The 19986-nt window shown below is 48.0% G+C and overlaps 1 protein-coding gene across 6 annotated transcripts; it reads left to right on the top strand.

Annotated features, from left to right (window-relative positions):
- Nucleotides 1–1643: 1643 nt before the first annotated feature.
- LOC149320396 (uncharacterized) lies at nt 1644–18417 on the top strand. Of its 6 annotated transcripts, XM_089502178.1 has the most exons (7): nt 1644–1727; nt 2725–2818; nt 7133–7257; nt 9075–9131; nt 9807–9860; nt 15843–15953; nt 17283–18417. In XM_089502178.1, the coding sequence occupies exons 6-7, from the start codon at nt 15923–15925 to the stop codon at nt 18167–18169; spliced, it is 918 nt and encodes a 305-aa protein (XP_089358304.1). In that variant the 5' UTR covers nt 1644–1727; nt 2725–2818; nt 7133–7257; nt 9075–9131; nt 9807–9860; nt 15843–15922; the 3' UTR covers nt 18170–18417. The 6 variants fall into 6 exon arrangements, with proteins under 6 accessions (XP_089358304.1, XP_089358298.1, XP_089358320.1 ...); XM_089502172.1 differs by lacking the exon at nt 7133–7257; XM_089502194.1 differs by lacking the exon at nt 9075–9131.
- The last annotated feature ends 1569 nt before the right edge of the window (nt 18418–19986 follow it).

Here is a 19986-nt window from a genome sequence, read left to right as displayed (position 1 = left end):
AACAAATAGCAAGCACATGTAGGGGTAAAGTCAGAAAAGCTAAAGCACAGAATTAACTCAGGCTTGCTAGAGAGGTTAGGAACAATAAAAAGGGCTTTTTTGGTATGTCCACAGCAAAAGGAAGAAGAAGGAAACGGTAGGGCCACTGCGTGCAGAAGATGGCAAAATGCTAACAGAAGACAGAGAAAAGGCAGAATTACTCAACACTTTCTTTGCCTCAGTCTTCTGTATTCTGCTCTGGTCAGGCCCCACCTGGAATATTGTGTCCAGTTCTGGGCGCCACAATTCAGAAAGGACATTGAGAAACTGGAGCGTGTCCAAAGGAGGGCGACAAAAATGGTGAAGGGTCTGGAAACCATGCCCTGTGAGGAACGACTCAGAGAGCTGGGGATGTTTAGCCTGGAGAAAAGAAGGTTAAGAGGTGATATGATAGGCCTGTTTAAATATTTGAAAGGATGTCATATTGAGGAGGGAGCAAGCTTGTTTTCTGCTGCTCCAGAGAACAGGACCCGGAACAATGGATGCAAACTACAGGAAAAGAGATTCCACCTGAACATTAGGAGGAACTTCCTGACAGTAAGGGCTGTTCGACAGTGGAACAAACTCCCCCAGAGTGGAGTCTCCTTCCTTGGAGGTCTTTAAGCAGAGGCTGGATGGCCATCTGTCAGGGATGCTTTGACGGAGAGTTCCTGCATGGCAGAATGGGGTTGGACTGGATGGCCGTTCTTGGGGTCTCTTCTAACTCTATGATTCTGTGATCAGACACACACACTCCCGTATTCTATGCCCACTTACACCAATTCTCTCCCAGGACAGCAGCAGTCAAGGGAGGGGCAACACAGGGCTTTAAAGATAATAATACAGAACCTGTGTGGAATTCAGCCAGTTGGAAAAATAGCATTGAAAGCAGTTTCCTCCCAGGTTCAGCCTCATGCCCTGCCCCTCCCCCAGCCCCTGCTAAAGGGCTCCGGAAACCCCGCAGCCACCCCTCCCTTGGTTTCAGAGGGAACCGGCCTCATTCATTTACTTCTTCTTCATTTCAGGCTGGCCCCTCTCTTTCTTTGGCCTGGCTGTTTGGGGGCTGCTGGAGTCCCACTCTGGGGCCTGGGTTCGAATCCCGACTCAGCCATGGAAACCCACTGGGTGGCCTTGGGCACAGGGTCACACTGTCTCAGCCTCAAGGGGAGGGCAAGGCACCTCTTAACGCAAGTGCAGATGCCTAGAGAGGCCGAAAATGCTAATATGGGGGAAGAGAAGATGGCTGCCGCCTCTGACGTCATTTCCGGTGAAGGGGAGGCTGGTCCTGTGTTCCTAGGAGCAGCAAGTGCAGATTCCTAGAGAAGCCGAAAATGCTGATGTAGGAGAAGGAGAAGATGGCCGCCGCTTCTGACCTCATTTCCGGTGGAGGGGGAGAAGGAGCGTGCTTTCTTCCTCCTCTTACGAGGAGCAGCAAGTTCAGATTCCTAGAGGGGCCGAAAATGTTAATATGGGGAAGAGGAAGATGGCCGCCGCCTCTGACGTCATTTCCGGTGTTTGGGGAGAAAGAGGGTGGCTTCTCTCTCTGAATCCCTTTGTTGGGAAGGAACTTAGAAGAAGACTGTGTGTGTTTGGGGATCTGCTGTGGGAAACCCTCCTTCCCCTCCTCTTCTGCCCTTCAAGGCGGGAATCCCTCTGGGGCCCAGACCTCCGGGGGAATAAGAGCCTCCTTGCTGGCCCTGCTGGGGAGGGTATGTGGGGGCCCTTTGGCTCCGGACCCTCCTTGTGTTTTGTGGGTCTTGGCTGGGACAATTGTGGAGTGGATGCCAGGAGACCAGGGCGGCCACCAAAGGCAGCAAAGGAGGGCCCTTTGAAGGAGGAGGAGGAGGAGGAGGAAGGAGGCATTGGGGCTGCTGGAGGGAGAAAGGAGGAGAGAGACAGACTTTTGAGGGGGAGGATGTGAGGGAAGTTGGTGTGAGGTTCCTGAGGGACGACTGAAGAGTGGAGCAATGGGGGGAGCTGTTAGGTACAGGCAAAGCCCCCCCCCCCCCCAGTATATATAACCTCATACACACGCACATACCTAGTCGTCCCTTGTTTGAGGGTCCTGGTGCCCCTTCCCCTTGCAGAGCTCATTCGTGGTGGGGCTGGGAGAGAGAGGGGGGTCCATCCTTTCTAAGCACTGTAATTCTGGGGAGGGGGAAGGGGGTCGATCCCTGTCCGGGAGCTTTGCTAGGACTGTGATGGGCTGCAAGGGGACCAGCATGGCCACCAAGGGCAGGGAAGGGAGGTTTGAGGGAGGAGGAAGAGGGGGCAGAGAGTTTTCCTTTGGAGATGCTGGGGATTTATTTTGGCTGGGAGGCAGGGGAGGGGGCAAAAGCCTTCCTGGAAATGGCAGGCAGAAGGGTTTCTTGAGGGGAAGAGGAGGAGGAGGAAGCCAGGCCCCAAGCCTTTGGGGGAGGAATTTTTGGGTCAGGGCTCAGGGGAGATACCTGGGGCAGGGATGACTGAGGGGGGAATGGGTGAGGAATGGGCAATGCCTCACCTCCCCATGGCTTGCTTTGAGGGTCCCTCTGGGACCCCTTCCCCCTGCGGAGCTCATTCCTGGTTGGGGTGAGACAGAGGAAAGAGCCTTCCTTTCTAAGTAATTCTGGGGAGGAAGAAGAGGGGGGGGGGGCTCTGATTTGAGAGTAGACCCATTTCAGCACATTGAGCCCTGGCTGATTTAAATTCCATTGTTCTTGGCAGGTTTGAGTCAATATCCAGCATTAAGGCTGAAGTCTTAAAACAAAATTTCCTGACATCCTTGGTGAATGAAAAACAATTCCTCCCTCAAAACCAGGTAGGGATTTGGCTTTTCTGCTCTTCCTTCTGCTTTGGTCTCTCTTTGGAGGCAATGTGTCAAACAGGCTCATCATAATCAATCTCCTGGTTTTCCCTGGAAATGATTAAACCTAGAGACAGCCCTTAGGCCACAGTTCCTTGAGGATACCAGGTACAGATGCAGGTGAAATGTCAGGAATAAAGTCTTCCAGAACAAGGCCACATAGCCCCAAAAACCCACAAAAAGATCTGGATGCCAGTCGTGAAAGCCTTCAACTTCACAGTTCTTCTATCTGTTTTCCTGAGAGTAAATCCCAAAGAGTGCTCTCAGTCATTAAGATGTCACAAGGATCTTTCAGGATTTGGGGATCATGGCCAAATTCACTTACTTATGTGAAACAGACAAAATTGAAAGGAAAATAAAATGGGGAAGTGAAAAGAAATGCTTTATGTCAGGCTGGACAATTGTGACCATTCATTTTGCCCCCAGGACTCTCCAGCAAACCAGATGGACTTCCTGAAAAGGAAGACAGAGAAACTTTAAAAGACCAGTGTAGTCAGAACTCCATTTTTGGCTTTGTGAAAATGGATCCGGAGGGGCCTGTAACCTCTTTGAAAGGGGAATAGCTACTTCTGAAGGCTCCCAGGAGAGGGAATACCTCCCCTTTTGTTTGTCTGAAACAGACCCTGAGAATCTGGGAGTCCATACCTCAGAATTATAGTTAATAATTATAGTCGGAGGGTCCCCTCTCCAGCCCAGTGGCAAGGGTGAAAGGGCAGTCTCTCTATGCGTTTTGTTGTTGTTTTCTATTAAATTAGGCAAAGAGGAGGCTGGGCAGTTTCATTAACATCCACCCCCCACAAAACACACACACAACAAACAAACACACTGTCAGCCTCAGCCAAAAAAGCTTTCTCTGTTCCAGGAGCCCCAAGAAGGCCAGGTGGGGGGGGGGGGGAGGGATGAGAAGGCCCTCCTTCTCCTCCTAAGCTGCCCTGATTGCATTTTGTAGAGAGGCGGGATATAAATATTATTATTATTATTATTATCCCACAATCCCCCAATGCCTGGGCCTCTCCACCTCCCTCCAAATCCAAAAGAGGTCACCGCTGCCCTTCTAACCAGGCTGCCCTCTTCATTCCCTCCCTCCCTCCCTCCCTCCTTCTCTTCCTCCCCAAGCGGGGCAAAGAGGAAGGCCTCCCCTCTCCTCCCTCTAAGGCAGGCCTGCACAATTTGGCAGTAGGTAGGGGCCACAATTAAAATAGACTAAATGTCTTTGGGCCTCCAGGGCCTGTCCATTTTCTCCACCTGGATGCTTCCTCAGGAGAAAGCTGGGCAGCCAAGAAGCCTTGCAGGGCAAGCATTTGCCTGTCCTCTTCCTCTGCCACCTTGGGAGAAAGCCAGGAAGCAGAGGCGCCTTGAGGGGGGTAAATGTTTGCCTTTCCTCCTCCTCATGGCCCTCTGCTCAGCCTTGAAGTCATTCCACATCTCTGAAGGTGGCAGCCACACATCCTGGGGGGAAAATAGTCAGGAACAAAGTCTTCTAGAACATGAACACATAGCCTGAAAATGCACAAAAACTATGGATGCCGGCCATGAAAGCCTTCGACTTCCACATCCTTGCAGGACATCCAAAATCCCTTGGCGGGCCACATGTGGGCCCCTGGACCATATGTTGTGCAGGCCTGCTCTAAGGGGAGGGGGCAGGAGAAGAGGCAAAGCCCTCACAGAAAGCTCTTTAGGGTCCCTTTGCTATCTCCCCTCTTCCTTCCCTGTCTGCTCCTCCCACTGGGCCTCTTTCTCTCTCTCTGTATGTATGTCTCTCTCCCTCCCTCCTTCCCTTCAGGGCAAGGGCTGCCCTCCAGGGAGGCCCCTCTTTGCCCAGTGGAAATGGTCCTCCAAGGAAGGGAGGGGCCCCAACCCTCAGTCCTCCCAGGGATGTGTGTGTGTGTGTGTGAGAGAGAGAGAGAGAGAGAGAGGAGTGCTCAGCTTCCTAGAGAGGCAGGAAGTTCTTTCCTTTAGACCAGGGGTAAAGCCCTAACAGTCCTCCAGAGGATACTACAGTTCCCATCATGCTTCAGCATCAGCCGAGCTGAAGGAGCCTTCAGCCAGGCTCAGGAGGGCTTGGTCGCAGCTCTCCCCCCCCCCCCCCCCCGCCTTAAGGAGACGCTACAGGAGCCTGTCTTTATCTGGGTTGGTGCTGAGGCATGATGGGAATGGTAGTTCCTCAGAACCTGGAGGCCCCTTGCTTTTGAGGGAGGCAGGCAGGCAGGCCCAGTGCGTGGAGCAGGCGGAGGAGGTGAGAGGGGGGAAACGTTGGGGAGGGGGCAGAAGGAAAATTAGGCTTGGGGGGAGCCCCCCAGGTGTTCCTTCTGCCTTTTGGGGGAGGGGACCCCCTTCTTTCTTCCCCTGACCCTCCCTCAGCCAACAAACCTCCCTCCTTCCCCCCCACAAGCAGCTCCCCCCATGAATGGGGGGTTAGAGGGGGAAGCAGGGGTGGGGTTTTTAAAAGAGGAAGGGCTCTTCAAAGAATAGATGGAGCTGGCAAAAGTTCCCAGGGAGGGAGGGAGAGAGCCTCCTCTTGCCCCCTCCCAGTCAGTCCTCCAAGAGAGAGGATGGAAATGGAGGGGAATTGGGGGGAGGAAAAGTTGAAGGGGTGCTATTTGTTTTCACATGGGCCTCTGGGGAGGGGGGAAATTATTGCCCGCCCCCCCCCACCAAGGGAGGCCAAGTGCATGGCAATGGAAGTGCCCCCCCCCCATCTGTTTGCCCAGCTCACCCCCCTTTCCTTTCCTCCCCATCTGCCCCCTCTTTCCTCTCCTCTCATGGGAGAGGAGTGCAGCCCAAGTGCAGCCTTTTCTTCCTGGAGGGAGAGGGATGGGTGCAGGTACCCTGAGGGGGGCACAATGGGGGGCGGTTGGAAGGGTTAAAATGCAGCTTAATATGTGCATTTCATGTAATGGTTGTGTTTTAACTAAGTTGTAGCCCACCTTGAGCTGTGAGGAGAGGCAGGTAAGAAATAATAATAACGCAAAAGAGCCTCCTTGTCAAGAGGAAGAAAAGTACACCAAGCAGGCCCTGAAGAAAAAGGCAGAGCATAGGCTTTAAAGCCCCCACCACCACCAATGCACTGCCTTTTCCTTCAGGACCTGCTTGGTATACTTTTCTTCCTCTTGACAAGGAGAGCCAGAAGAGGCTCTTTGGCATTTTCCTAAATGGAAAAGAAGCCCATGAGATGCCAGGCAGAAAGAAAGAAAGATGGGAGAAAAGGAAATAAGGAAGGCAGGCACCTCCTGTCCTCCCTCAGCACTTCTCCTCACAGACATATTTTTTCTCCTTCTGCTTTGTTGTTGTTGTTGTTGTTATTATTATTATTATTATTATTATTATTATTATTATTATTTTAGAGTAATAAAAAGACCCCAAGAAATTAATGGGACAATTCAGTCTCTGTCTGCGCCAAACGATCCAGTAGGATAGAAAACCTTTCTGTAACTGTGGCTAGAGATAAGGGTATAGTTTCATGAAAACAAACACACAAGAAAAAGAAATTTGATAGATTTATTAAAAAAAAGTCTTGCATTGGAAATATAGGAAGGAGTTCGAAAAGGCAGATGTGTCTCTCATCCCTTTCCCTCTACACAGCAAGGCAGGCACAAGAGAGGCCAACTGGCCCATAAACTCCACAAGCTAATATGACTAAAAAGCAGAAATACCTCTGTCAAGCAATATGCGAGTCTCTTGGATCTGGCCTCTAGAATTCTGTTCTTTGCTGAAGGTCTGACATTTTGCCAGATGTCAGTATTCCAAGCATTTTGGTGACAAATGTATTATCAAAGAAACACTAGGAAATAATTTCTACCTATAACATGGGAAAGAATTCCCCATCTTTCCATACTCCTTTTTCATTTTTCTTCTCTATGCTTACAAGAGCTGCCTTGGGAATGTCTAAGTCCAGATCCAACCCTTAGGCTGCCATCCTGCACCCATTTTCCTGGGAGTAAAGGCCCCACCTATTCTATTACCCCAGAAGACTCCCTGTGAGGAAACAAACAGCTCTGCCTCTGAAAATGGAAGCAAACAGCTGTGTAAGAAAAATAAAATCAGCAATTTAGAAAGCCATTTAGCTTTGTATTGTATTTGCTAGTCTCCTAATGCAGGTGGCAGGATATCTAGTTAGCATTACGGCAGGAAACCCAAACAAGGAAAAGCAAATTCTTTCCTATCCTCTGTCTCTTCTTCCACAAAGGATGTGCCAGGCCACCATTTCTTGACTTAGGTTCCTCTCCACTTGCAGAATATACAGTAATTTCTTTGTCTCCCCATCTCCAGGCACTGCTGTGGCACCAGCAGACTAATCCACATCCCCTCTTCTTTGGGCTGAACAGAAAAGAGCTGCTAGACCTCTACTTGAATTCCTGAACTTCAAGGCTGCAAGTAGATGTCAAGGAGACCAAGTAAGAGCACTGCAAACTCCCTATTTTCTCTTGGAGGAAATTGTGAATTTTGTTTCTAATTTTTATAAAATTAAACAGCACACCCACCTACCTTTTAGTTCCTTTCTCAGTCTGAGAGCCATGGTGGGTGCAGTGAGACATGCATTCTCTGTGTAGGGAAATTGTGACGATTGTTCGTTGCAAGTTCCTCATCCAGAATTTCTCCCTGGGCTCCTGTCACCTACCCACCCTTGGCTTTCAGCCCCACTTTGGGTGCACTATATTATGGGCCGGACCAGTACATGTGGATTTTGTCAGTTCAGGTTTCTGTGCCCACGATTGAGATTCTCACTATTCCTGTCAACTTGTGACTTAGATGGAGGTTAAACAACAACAACGTTTCTGGAACAGGAGGCTTCTTTGTAAATTCAAACAGTAATACTGACTCATTATTTCTATTAATGTTAAAAATATATTGAACTCACCGCCTCACTTTGGTCATCTGTCTAATATAAATTCAGGCTGGATGGCCATCTGTCAGGGATGCTATGATTGTGATTTCCTGCATGGCAGGGGTTGGACTGGATGGCCCTTGTGGTCTCTTCCTACTCTATGATTCTATAATAAAACATAACTTATGGAGGTCTGATGCATTCAGAGCCTCTTTTACTACTCTTACCTTCTGTCTTTCCATCATAAGCTCCCCCCACCAGGCTCAAAGAAAGCCTCCGACACAAAATCAGTCCTCCAGACAACCAAGCTTCCCTCTGAATTCTGCAAGGATGTAGGTATCTAAAATGGGCTACAGGTGTCCCACTCCTGGCATAATGCTTAACTTAGTTCATTGCAGATACATAGCTGACTAAAGGTTAAAGCTGGAAAGGTGGGGGTCCTAGTCTCCCAAAAAGTAGGTTCCCCACGGTCTACCCATATCAGCTGTACACACAGAATGAGTTATTGTAGAATCAGAGGAGAAGCTCCATTGAGAGTGGTATGGTTATGGGAAAAAGAATTAGAGAATAGTTCTTAAGAGTCCCCAAGTGGGTGCTGATGTTGATAAACCATCACATGAAATCAATTTTGGCCGGCTAACTGGAAAATTCAGTGAAAGTTTTGCACAACTGACTCTTAGCACCTATCAGATTGGCCTGTTGCTGATTCTTGTTCTCCCGAGTGTTTATTTTGGGATGCATTTGCACCTTATTTTCTTGGCCAATAATGTAAGTGCCAGGAATAACAGGTAAATTATTGGTTGATAAGTAATTTACCCCTCACCCACAGAAGTGGTGACCTGCTGAATTCTCCCCTTAGAGCCTGCTCTGCTCTAGGAAACTCAACAGGTGTCTCCTCCACTCCCAGCCTACAAATTCTATGACCCCTAGAAGTAGGTGCACTCCCCAAAAGCATCATTTGAGGTCCTCTCTTCCCCCCATGCTCCCCTTTCTCCCTCCTTCCCATATTCTTGCCCCCATTAGGTGCCCTACATTCATCTCTTCCATTGCAAAACTGGATCTGCCAGTTCATCTCCATGCACAAAGACCAGTTTCCTATGCCTTTGTGCACTAATGATCATCGTTAAAACTGGACCTGAAACTTCATTTCCATACACAAAATGGCACCCCCCACCCATTCTGCTTGCAAAGCTCTCCCCTTTAGTCCCCAGGCAGAACAAGAGGAGCTTGGGTGTGAAATATGCTTTGGCAGGCTTATTTTATTTCAGTGAAGGATTTAGCAAGTGAAAATCAGCATTAAATGTTAAAAAAGCAGTTTAAATTCAGGTACACCTTTCCAATGTGGGTGGGGGGAGAATCAACCTAACTCCCCCCCCTCCTTTCTAGGCTACTAAAGAAAAAGACCCCAGGGCAGGTCCAGAGGAGGTGGCTTGCAAAATTCAGGTAACAATTTATTTTGTTTATTTCCCTGAGCATCTCTTTCTCTACTCTCTCCCTTGGTGGTCCTCTCCCTGGGTTTCTCTTTCTGGAGAGGCTGGCAGTCTTATGTGTCTTATTGAAAGTCCTATACAGTCGCCCTTCCATTTTCACAGATTGGAAATCTACGCCCCTCACATATCGGGGGGGGGGGGGCAAACAGAGGGGGACTAAGTGGGGCGTGTGTCCGTGACGTGTGCCCACATGCACTCATGGACATACACTACCATTCAAGCCAATAGGGCTTGAATATCAACATGTTTCCATTTTCACGGGGGGTCTGCAACCGATCCCCTGCAAAAATGGAGGGCTGACTGTAGTCTGACTCTGTATTTATTCACTTCTCTGGATTGAAAGAATAACGCGTAGATTAAAGAACAATACGTAGAAGAGAAAACTTCCTTCTGCCCCACAGTCCTCCAAGCATAGAACTCTGCTTCCTAGAGAAGCAGGAAGGGAGTAATGAGGGGGAAGGAGGAGAGGGTGGCACCCCCTAGTCTTATTTCTGGACTGGATATTTTTGGCAGGAACAGGAAGGAGTTTGGGAAAGGAAGACAGTAATAATCATAATAAGGGGCTGGAGAGACCCCAAATTTAAATGTGGATTATTTTAATGTGTGTACATCTTAACTTCCCTTTTAGATTGATGAGTGTTTTGACTGATGCTGTTTGTTGTTGTTCCCTGCCTCGATCCAGGTAAGAAATAATAATAATAATAATAATAATAATAATAATAATAATAATAATATACGATAATAACAATTATTATTAATACCGTATATACTCGATTATAAGTCAACCTCATATATAAATTGAACACAGATCTTGAGGGGGGTGGAATTATGGATTTTGATATGACCTGTGGATAAGTTGAGGGTAAAACCTAGGGGCATGTAATGAAGAATGTAAAAGGATGAAGGAAAAGAAAACAATGCCAAAGAACTTACAAAATAACAGCAGGCATAACTGTTTGTACTCATACTAAAGGCTGGATGGATGAGAGAGTAAAAGGGGGGCAGTGCTCCCTGGACAGAATAAGCACTTGCCTTTCACCAGGGGATGGGGATATGAGTTAAAGTACAGTACTTATATTGATCCATGGATAATTCGACTCAGGTTTTTGGATTCAATTTTTAACCTAAATTTCTAGACTTGTACATGAGTATATACAGTAATAATAATATAATTATTTGGGGAGAGGGGAGAGGGAGGAGGCCACTTTTTGAGGGTCAATTGGCGCCCCCCTTTCTCCCCTCCTCCCCAGGCACCCAGGCTCTTGGGACCCAAAAAGAGGGAGCCTTGTTGTTGTTGGTGGATTATTTCAGAGAAAGGAAGGAGAGCTCTACTTTGCTCAGGAGATAATAATGATGATGATCATCATCATCATCATCATCATCATCATCATTTATAGACCGCTATTCCGCTTTGATCATAGCGGTGTACAAGTAAAAAATTGCAATGACAGATACAAAATACAATCAAAATATTTTAAAAATAAATAATTGATATTAATTAAAAAAGAATGTTGTCTTCCAGGCGAGGCCTGTTGTTGCTGGCCTGCCTCTCTCCCCCTCAAGATGGTGGTCGGGAGGAGGGCTCTTTGTCTTCAGGCCAGGCCTCTCTCCCCCTCAAGATGGTGGTCAGGAGGAGGGCTCTTAGTCTTTCAGGCCAGGCCTCTCTCCCCCTCAAGATGGTGGTCAGGAGGAGGGCTCTTTGTCTTCAGGCCAGGCCTCTCTCCCCCTCAAGATGGTGGTCAGGAGGAGGGCTCTTAGTCTTTCAGGCCAGGCCTCTCTCCGCCTCAAGATGGTGGTCGGGAGGAGGGCTCTTTGTCTTCAGGCCAGGCCTCTCTCCGCCTCAAGATGGTGGTCAGGAGGAGGGCTCTTTGTCTTCAGGCCAGGCCTCTCTCCCCCTCAAGATGGTGGTCGGGAGGAGGGCTCTTTGTCTTCAGGCCAGGCCTCTCTCCCCCTCAAGATGGTGGTCAGGAGGAGGGCTCTTAGTCTTTCAGGCCAGGCCTCTCTCCCCCTCAAGATGGTGGTCAGGAGGAGGGCTCTTAGTCTTCAGGCCAGGCCTCTCTCCCCCTCAAGATGGTGGTCAGGAGGAGGGCTCTTTGTCTTCAGGCCAGGCCTCTCTCCGCCTCAAGATGGTGGTCGGGAGGAGGGCTCTTTGTCTTCAGGCCAGGCCTCTCTCCCCCTCAAGATGGTGGTCAGGAGGAGGGCTCTTAGTCTTTCAGGCCAGGCCTCTCTCCCCCTCAAGATGGTGGTCAGGAGGAGGGCTCTTAGTCTTCAGGCCAGGCCTCTCTCCCCCTCAAGATGGTGGTCGGGAGGAGGGCTCTTTGTCTTCAGGCCAGGCCTCTCTCCGCCTCAAGATGGTGGTCAGGAGGAGGGCTCTTTGTCTTCAGGCCAGGCCTCTCTCCCCCTCAAGATGGTGGTCGGAAGGAGGGCTCTTTGTCTTCAGGCCAGGCCTCTCTCCCCCTCAAGATGGTGGTCAGGAGGAGGGCTCTTAGTCTTTCAGGCCAGGCCTCTCTCCCCCTCAAGATGGTGGTCAGGAGGAGGGCTCTTAGTCTTCAGGCCAGGCCTCTCTCCCCCTCAAGATGGTGGTCAGGAGGAGGGCTCTTTGTCTTCAGGCCAGGCCTCTCTCCGCCTCAAGATGGTGGTCGGGAGGAGGGCTCTTTGTCTTCAGGCCAGGCCTCTCTCCGCCTCAAGATGGTGGTCAGGAGGAGGGCTCTTTGTCTTCAGGCCAGGCCTCTCTCCCCCTCAAGATGGTGGTCAGGAGGAGGGCTCTTAGTCTTTCAGGCCAGGCCTCTCTCCCCCTCAAGATGGTGGTCAGGAGGAGGGCTCTTAGTCTTCAGGCCAGGCCTCTCTCCCCCTCAAGATGGTGGTCGGGAGGAGGGCTCTTTGTCTTCAGGCCAGGCCTCTCTCCGCCTCAAGATGGTGGTCAGGAGGAGGGCTCTTTGTCTTCAGGCCAGGCCTCTCTCCCCCTCAAGATGGTGGTCGGGAGGAGGGCTCTTTGTCTTCAGGCCAGGCCTCTCTCCCCCTCAAGATGGTGGTCGGGAGGAGGGCTCTTTGTCTTCAGGCCAGGCCTCTCTCCCCCTCAAGATGGTGGTCAGGAGGAGGGCTCTTAGTCTTCAGGCCAGGCCTCTCTCCCCCTCAAGATGGTGGTCGGGAGGAGGGCTCTTTGTCTTCAGGCCAGGCCTCTCTCCCCCTCAAGATGGTGGTCGGGAGGAGTGCTCTTAGTCTTCAGGCCAGGCCTCTCTCCCCCTCAAGATGGTGGTCAGGAGGAGGGCTCTTAGTCTTCAGGCCAGGCCTCTCTCCGCCTCAAGATGGTGGTCGGGAGGAGGGCTCTTTGTCTTCAGGCCAGGCCTCTCTCCGCCTCAAGATGGTGGTCAGGAGGAGGGCTCTTTGTCTTCAGGCCAGGCCTCTCTCCCCCTCAAGATGGTGGTCGGGAGGAGGGCTCTTTGTCTTCAGGCCAGGCCTCTCTCCCCCTCAAGATGGTGGTCGGGAGGAGGGCTCTTTGTCTTCAGGCCAGGCCTCTCTCCCCCTCAAGATGGTGGTCGGAAGGAGGGCTCTTTGTCTTCAGGCCAGGCCTCTCTCCCCCTCAAGATGGTGGTCAGGAGGAGGGCTCTTTGTCTTCAGGCCAGGCCTCTCTCCCCCTCAAGATGGTGGTCGGAAGGAGGGCTCTTAGTCTTCAGGCCAGGCCTCTCTCCCCCTCAAGATGGTGGTCAGGAGGAGGGCTCTTTGTCTTCAGGCCAGGCCTCTCTCCCCCTCAAGATGGTGGTCAGGAGGAGGGCTCTTTGTCTTCAGGCCAGGCCTCTCTCCCCCTCAAGATGGTGGTCGGAAGGAGGGCTCTTTGTCTTCAGGCCAGGCCTCTCTCCCCCTCAAGATGGTGGTCAGGAGGAAGGCTCTTTGTCTTCAGGCCAGGCCTCTCTCCCCCTCAAGATGGTGGTCGGGAGGAGGGCTCTTTGTCTTCAGGCCAGGCCTCTCTCCCCCTCAAGATGGTGGTCAGGAGGAGGGATCTTTGTCTTCAGGCCAGGCCTCTCTCCCCCTCAAGATGGTGGTCGGAAGGAGGGCTCTTTGTCTTCAGGCCAGGCCTCTCTCCCCCTCAAGATGGTGGTCGGGAGGAGGGCTCTTTGTCTTTCCAGGCCAGGCCTCTCTCCCCCTCAAGATGGTGCTCGGGAGGAGGGCTAATGACTGAGGGGTGCCATTGCTGACTCCCAGCAGCTGTGGCCTGAAACAGGTCTCCCTGTAGGTCTTCTCAGAGCCAGGAGGATGCGGAAGTGGAAAATTAAGACAGCAGGAGGAGCAGCATTAACAGCTGTGACCATAAGGCCTTTGGAAAGCACTGAAACATCAAAGGGGAGGGAAAGAGGAATGAAGAAGTTGGCCTGGATGCAGAACAAAAATTGCAACCAGGAACTGGTGGCTGCTGAGGGGCATCAAAGTGGGAAACTAGGATTCTGGCCCTGTTCCTCCAAGGAGGCTCTTTTAGCTCTGGCAGTGAGAAAAGCCATCTGCTGAGGCAGGGTTCCTGATAAAATGAGACGGGTGATATTTCAGTTAATATAAAATGCAGGATAATATGATAAATATGAAAATAAATGTTTTACAATTACATAAGCGTATACAAAAATTGAATGTAAAAGATATAATAGCATACTGTACTGTTCTTGGTTTCAATAGATCTGATTTTAAATCTCTTTCCAGTCTTTTGATACTGGTTCTCAGGTGAAAGGACTTCTCAGACTGCCTCTCCTTCAGGGAAGAGACCTGCTTGCGATTGGAAGCCTTCACAAATTTCTCCTTCCCTGTGTGTATGTGGTGTGTGCCTTCAAGTTGCCTGTCAATTTATGGTGACCACATGAATTTCATAGGGTTTTATTAGCCATGGAATCCTCAAATATGGCTTTGTATCTTCCTCTGAAATATAGCCTACATCGTGGTATTTGTTGGCAGTCTCTCGGCCAAGTACTAACTAGGCCTAATCCTGCTAAACTTCCAAGATCAGTCAGGATCTGGTGCCTCTAGGGTACCTGTACAGCATAACAATTATTAACATAACAACATACATTGATGGTGCTCTAAATACCTGATAATATCAGTAATAACACAACAATATTGGTTTTACAGGGCATTGCAGCACAGCATCTTAGGGACATCTTTGCCCTGAGACTGATGGAATTCGGTCTTCTTTTCAGTTTATTTTTATTCCAAAGTTATCTTGTTATTCCAACATATCAAATTACCAACAACAGTGCTGTGAGCACAGGCTGTACAGTTAGGTATAACTAACAGTAGTAGTAGGTTTTCATTTTTATTTCTCCATGTGTCTGTTACAGTTCTTCTTTTAAAATACGCACACAAACATACATCTAGATCCATGAGAAGACTTCCATTATAGGTCAAAGCAAGCTGTTCTAGGACTTCAGATGTTCTTTTCTGTGGGCTCCATGGAATTACCTGTGCTCCAGCATATGCAATAATGTTGTATGACATATATATAATGATGCAGTGACTAAGGATGGCATCTCTCCTCTGAATGCCTGCCTGGAGTCGGTAATGGGCTGGATGAGGGAAAACAAACTCAGTTTGAATCCAGAGAAAACGGAATACTGGTGATAGGTTCCCCAGGCCCGGGGAAGGAAATTTGTCCACCTGTCCTGAATGGGGTCACACTTCCCCTGAAGGATGAAGTTCGCAGTTTAGGAGTACTTCTGGACTCGTCCCTGCAATTGACATCTCAAGTGGATGCGATGGTCAGAAGTGCTTGCTATCAACTTCGGTTGATAACTGCGACCCTACCTGGACCAAAGGGACCTTGAAAGGGTGGTACATGCTCTGATAACCTCTCGCTTGGATTTCTGTAATGCACTCTATATGGAGCAACCCTTGTACCAAGCCCAGAAGCTTCAGTTAGTACAAAATATGCCGGCCCAATTGGTCACCGGTGCTTCCAGGTTTGACCATATAACACCTGTTCTGAAAGATCTGCACTGGCTGCCTATTTGCTTCCGAGCGCAATATAAGGTGTTGGTTATTACCTATAAACCCCTACATGGCTTGGGCCCGAGTTACTTGAGGGACCGCATCTCCCCATATAATCCGCCCTGCACACTCAGAACAACAGGGAAGAACTTGCTAGAAATTCCATCATCTAAATATGCTACTACATCCCAGAGGGCCTTCTCAGTAGTGGCCCCACAAATCTGGAATAGTCTTCCTGACGAGCTCCGTCTTATCACCCACCTGGAAACATTTAAAAAGAGGCTTAAAACCTTCCTCTTCTGTCAAGCCTACCCCCCTGGAAAATGAAGTCGTGTACTCTGATCCCATTGACTCTCTACCTTACCCTATTGATTGATTGAAGATTGTTTTTAGATTTGTATATTGTATTTAGTGCTCTTGGTTTTATCTATTTTATGATGTGATTTGTAATAAAATTATTATTATTATTATTATTATTATACCAGGAAGTAGCACAAGTGTCATAGTATATTCTACCTTTTTGAACTCTTATTTCGTATGTCACCTTTTCAAGTAGGGCTTATGAGCTGCTGAGGTTTTCCTGAGATGTTTCTGGGTAGATGTCTTATAGCCCCCAAGTCTAAACCCCTTCCTCAAAGACCTGTGCCATGTTCTCTTCCTCCTCCAAATTCTGTGTCTTGAAACCTTACTGCTGTTTCAGGTCAAGAATCTCTTGGTAGAAGTTCATTCTGAATTCCCTGTGTCTGAGAAGTATCCATTGGAACCCAAGCAAAGTCCCCAATGGAGGGCGATCCAGAAGAAATGGAGCAAGGTAAGGATGAACACTCACTGTCTAGAATCCTGTCTTTGCTGGTGTGTGCTTTCAGGTCATTTCCAACATAAGGCAGCCCTATCACAGGGTTTTCTTGGCAAGATTTGTTCAGATGAGGTTTGCCCTTGCCTTTCTCTGAGGCTGAGAGCATGCCACTAGCCCAAGGTCACCCAGGGAGTTTCCATGGCCAAGTTGAAATTTGAATCCTGCGTTTTATAGTCCAACACTGAAACAGCACACTGGAACGAAATTCCCCAATGGATGCTGTTGGACTTTTTGGTCTAATGTGGAACATCCATGTTCAGAGGGAGGGAGGAAGCCTGGAAATCTAAAAATTGGGCTCAGCCACAAAGTTAAACATTAAAGTTCAGCCCCAAGATGGAGGCTTAGTGTGCCGGGATGGGTAGGCAGAGATAATCTGATTCCTCTCAACTGTTGTGATGAAGGGGATATGGTGGCTCTCCAGGATGCAAACCTGCCCACCACCACCACCATCATAAGATATGGATGATTTAAAGTAGGCTCCTGGAAGGGGGTCACATTACTCTTCCCAATGCCTGCAGGTTGCTCTCCCCATCTTTGGCCACATGCACAAAGGGCTGTAGCATGGGAGAAGGCCCTCGGTTCACAAAACAGGTTTAAAATTAAAAAGAAGGAATATCAATATCTAATAATATGTTGTTATTATATATTTATAATATTATCATTAGTGTATAAAAATGTATTATACCTTTTATTTCTCCCTGTTGAACCTCATTGTGTTAGTTTTCGCTTAGCTTTCCAATTTATTAACCAATTTATTAAGGTCTTTTTGAATTTTGATCCTTTCTGGGATATTAGCTATTACTCCTAATCTGGTGTCATTGCAGATTTGATAAGCATAGTCTCTAAGCCTCAATTTGATCATCTTGGCTTCCAGGGAGAGTTCAGTTTTAATCTGTTCAAGGACCCATTTATTTGTCTTTTTGGCTGTCTGCTTCCTCAGCCTTTCCTATTGATTTATTGGTATATTTATTATTTTATCTTTCTCACCAAATGGTCCTCAAAGGGTCTCCTTCCTGCATCACACTTTCTGTGTGTTGTGAGAGTTAGTGAGTGTGTGAGAGAGAATGTGTAAAATAGAGTGGCAGGGAAGAAATGCTGAAGGTGAAATGCTTAAACAGTGCAGATGGGCTTGAGAGCAGGTTGGAAAGTGGGGGGAGAAACGGCATATGGGAGTGAGGAGGAGAGAGCAGGAGCAAAACTTGCCTAGCTTCATTGTTGGTTGCAGAGGCCCTTCCTCTCTTAATGCTGAAATTAAGTCTTGTCTATCCTTGTTCTTCTTTATAGAGGAATTTGTGATTCATCAGGGAATCCTCACAGGAGAGAAGCCGTACCATTGTGAACTGTGTGGGACATGTTTTTCTCGCAAGTCACACGTTAAAACACACCAGAGAGTTCACACCGGAGAGAAACCATACCAATGCCAGGAATGTTGGAAACGTTTTGGTGACACATCACAGCTAGTGAGGCATCAGAGAGTTCACACAGGAGAAAAACCGTACAAATGCCAGCAGTGTGGAAGGTGTTTTGCTTGGAAGTCAGACCTTGTGATCCATCAGAAAGTTCACACAGAAGAGAAACCATACAAATGCCTACAATGTGGGAAATGCTTTGCTCATAAGTCAGCCCTTGTGAGTCATCATAGAGTTCACACAGGAGAGAAGCCATACAAATGCCAGCAGTGTGGAAAATGTTTTACTCAGAAGTCTCACCTTGTGAAGCATGAGAGAATCCACACTGGAGAGAAACCATACAAATGCCAGCAATGTGGGAAATGCTTTGCTGACACGCCACAGCTTGTGACTCATGAGAGAGTCCACACTGGAGAGAAACCATACAAATGCCAGCAGTGTGGAAAATGTTTTACTCAGAGGTCTCACCTTGTGAGTCATGAGAGAGTCCACACTGGAGAGAAACCATTTAAATGCCAGCCGTGTGGAAAACGTTTTGCTCACACGTCACTGCTTCATATACATGAGAGAGTCCACGCAGGAGAGAACCTGTACAAATGCCAGCAACGTGGGAAATGTTTTGCTCAGAAATATTTTGGTATGAGGGAATCCACACAGGAGAGAAATCATTCAAATGCCAACAGTATGGCAAGTGGTTCTTCAGGTAACAGTCTTACACACCACAATAGCATCCATACTGGAGAGAAGCCATATGAATGCTAGTACTGCTGGGAATATTTTGATTAAAATTCATACCTTTTGAGACATCCTAAAGTATACTGAATTCAAAGTGTAGAAATGAGAGCGCTGGAAAATGTTTTTCTTTTGGAGAGGCAGCCTTCATATATCTAGACTGTGTATTGTAAAGCTTTGTTGTAATCTTTTAAACATGCTATTTCTGCCAAAATGATTATGGTTTTAAAGTATCTTGCCCTTACTGGATCATTTAATAAACCTTTGACTTATTTGCAGCATTATGTATTCTTCATTGCATTAACATTCATAATTTCATTGAAGGCTTTTAATTTCTCAGAGTGAGTTTGTTGTTGAGTGGAATCATATTCTTAGGGTTTTACAGAAAAGAGTCTTCTTAAAGAAATACTGGGGGTGATCCCATGTTCAGGAATACTAAAAGAGAAGGGAATTCAGGATGGATGGGAGTTTCTGAAAAGGGAGATACTGGAGGCACAATTTCAAACAGTTCCAATGAGGAAGAAAAATGGGAGATGTTTCAAGAAACCAGGATGGATGACTAAGGAACTTTCAACTGAGCTAAGTTTTAAGCGCAACATGTATATGAAATGGAAAAAGGGGGAAATCATCAAAGAGGAATTCAAACAAATAGCAAGCACATGTAGGGGTAAAGTCAGAAAAGCTAAAGCACAGAATGAACTCAGGCTTGCTAGAGAGGTTAGGAACAATAAAAAGGGCTTTTTTGGTATGTCCACAGCAAAAGGAAGAAGAAGGAAACGGTAGGGCCACTGCATGCAGAAGATGGCAAAATGCTAACAGAAGACAGAAAAGGCAGAATTACTCAACACTTTCTTTGCCTCAGTCTTCTCAGAAAAGGAAAAAGGTGCTCAACCTGAGGATAATGGAGCAGAGGACAGAATAGGGGAATTTCAGCACAGAATAACGAGATAGTACAGGAATACCTGGTTAATCTAAATGAATTAGAGGTGGGTTACACACCGCCAAAAAATACGTATTCCATACGTATTAGGGTTAGGAAGGGGAGGTGCTTCCGCACCCCCCTAACCCTAGTACATATGGAATACGTACAATATGGCAGCACCCCTTCCACATGGGGGCCGCCATATTGACGTAACGAACGCTCTGCGTCCGCACGTGGCACACCGGAAGTGACGCCGCGAGTGCACCCTTCTCTGCAGCGTCCGGGAGTCGCGCCGTTTAAAGGCTGCATCTCCCAGACGCTGCAAGTGGCGGCGGAGCCAGACCGCCGCTTTTCGGCAGTCTATAACCCGCCTATGTCTCCAGGACCAGATGAACTCCATCCAAGGGTATTAAAAGAACTGGCAAAAGTAATATTGGAGCCATTGGCAATGATCTTTGAGAACTCCTGGAGAACAGGAGAAGTCCCAGCAGACTGGAGGAGGGCAAATGTCCCCATCTTCAAAAAGGGGAAGAAAGAGGATCCCAGCAATTATCGCCCAGTTAGTCTGACATCAATCCCAGGAAAGATTCTGGAGCAGATCATTAAACAGAGAGTCTGTGAACATCTAGAAGGCAATGCCATAATCACAAAAAGTCAACATGGGTTTCAGAGAAACAAGTCATGCCAGACAAATCTAATCTCTTTCTTTGATAAAATTACCAGCTTGGTAGATGAAGGGAATGCTGTGGATATAGTATATCTTGATTTCAGTAAGGCCTTTGACAAGGTTTCCCATGACATTCTTGCAAACAAGCTTGTAAAATGTGGGCTAGACAAAGGAACTGTTACATGGATCTGTAATTGGTTGACCGGCCGAACCCAAAGGGTGCTCAACAATGGCTCCTTTTCACCCTGGTGAGAAGTG

Source organism: Sceloporus occidentalis, unplaced genomic scaffold (assembly GCF_023333645.1).
Source record: "Sceloporus occidentalis isolate IW3139 unplaced genomic scaffold, rSceOcc1.0.p SCAF_1, whole genome shotgun sequence".
NCBI lineage: Eukaryota > Metazoa > Chordata > Lepidosauria > Squamata > Phrynosomatidae > Sceloporus > Sceloporus occidentalis.
This window is presented reverse-complemented; position numbering and strand designations above follow the sequence as displayed.

Bases quoted from the DNA above. Each gene is read 5' to 3' on its own strand.
- LOC149320396 (XM_089502195.1), top strand. From the start codon at position 15,923: ATGGAGGGCGATCCAGAAGAAATGGAGCAAG. The intron at 15,954-17,282 runs GTAAGGATGAAC...TCTTCTTTATAG, and splicing joins TCCAGAAGAAATGGAGCAAG to AGGAATTTGTGATTCATCAG.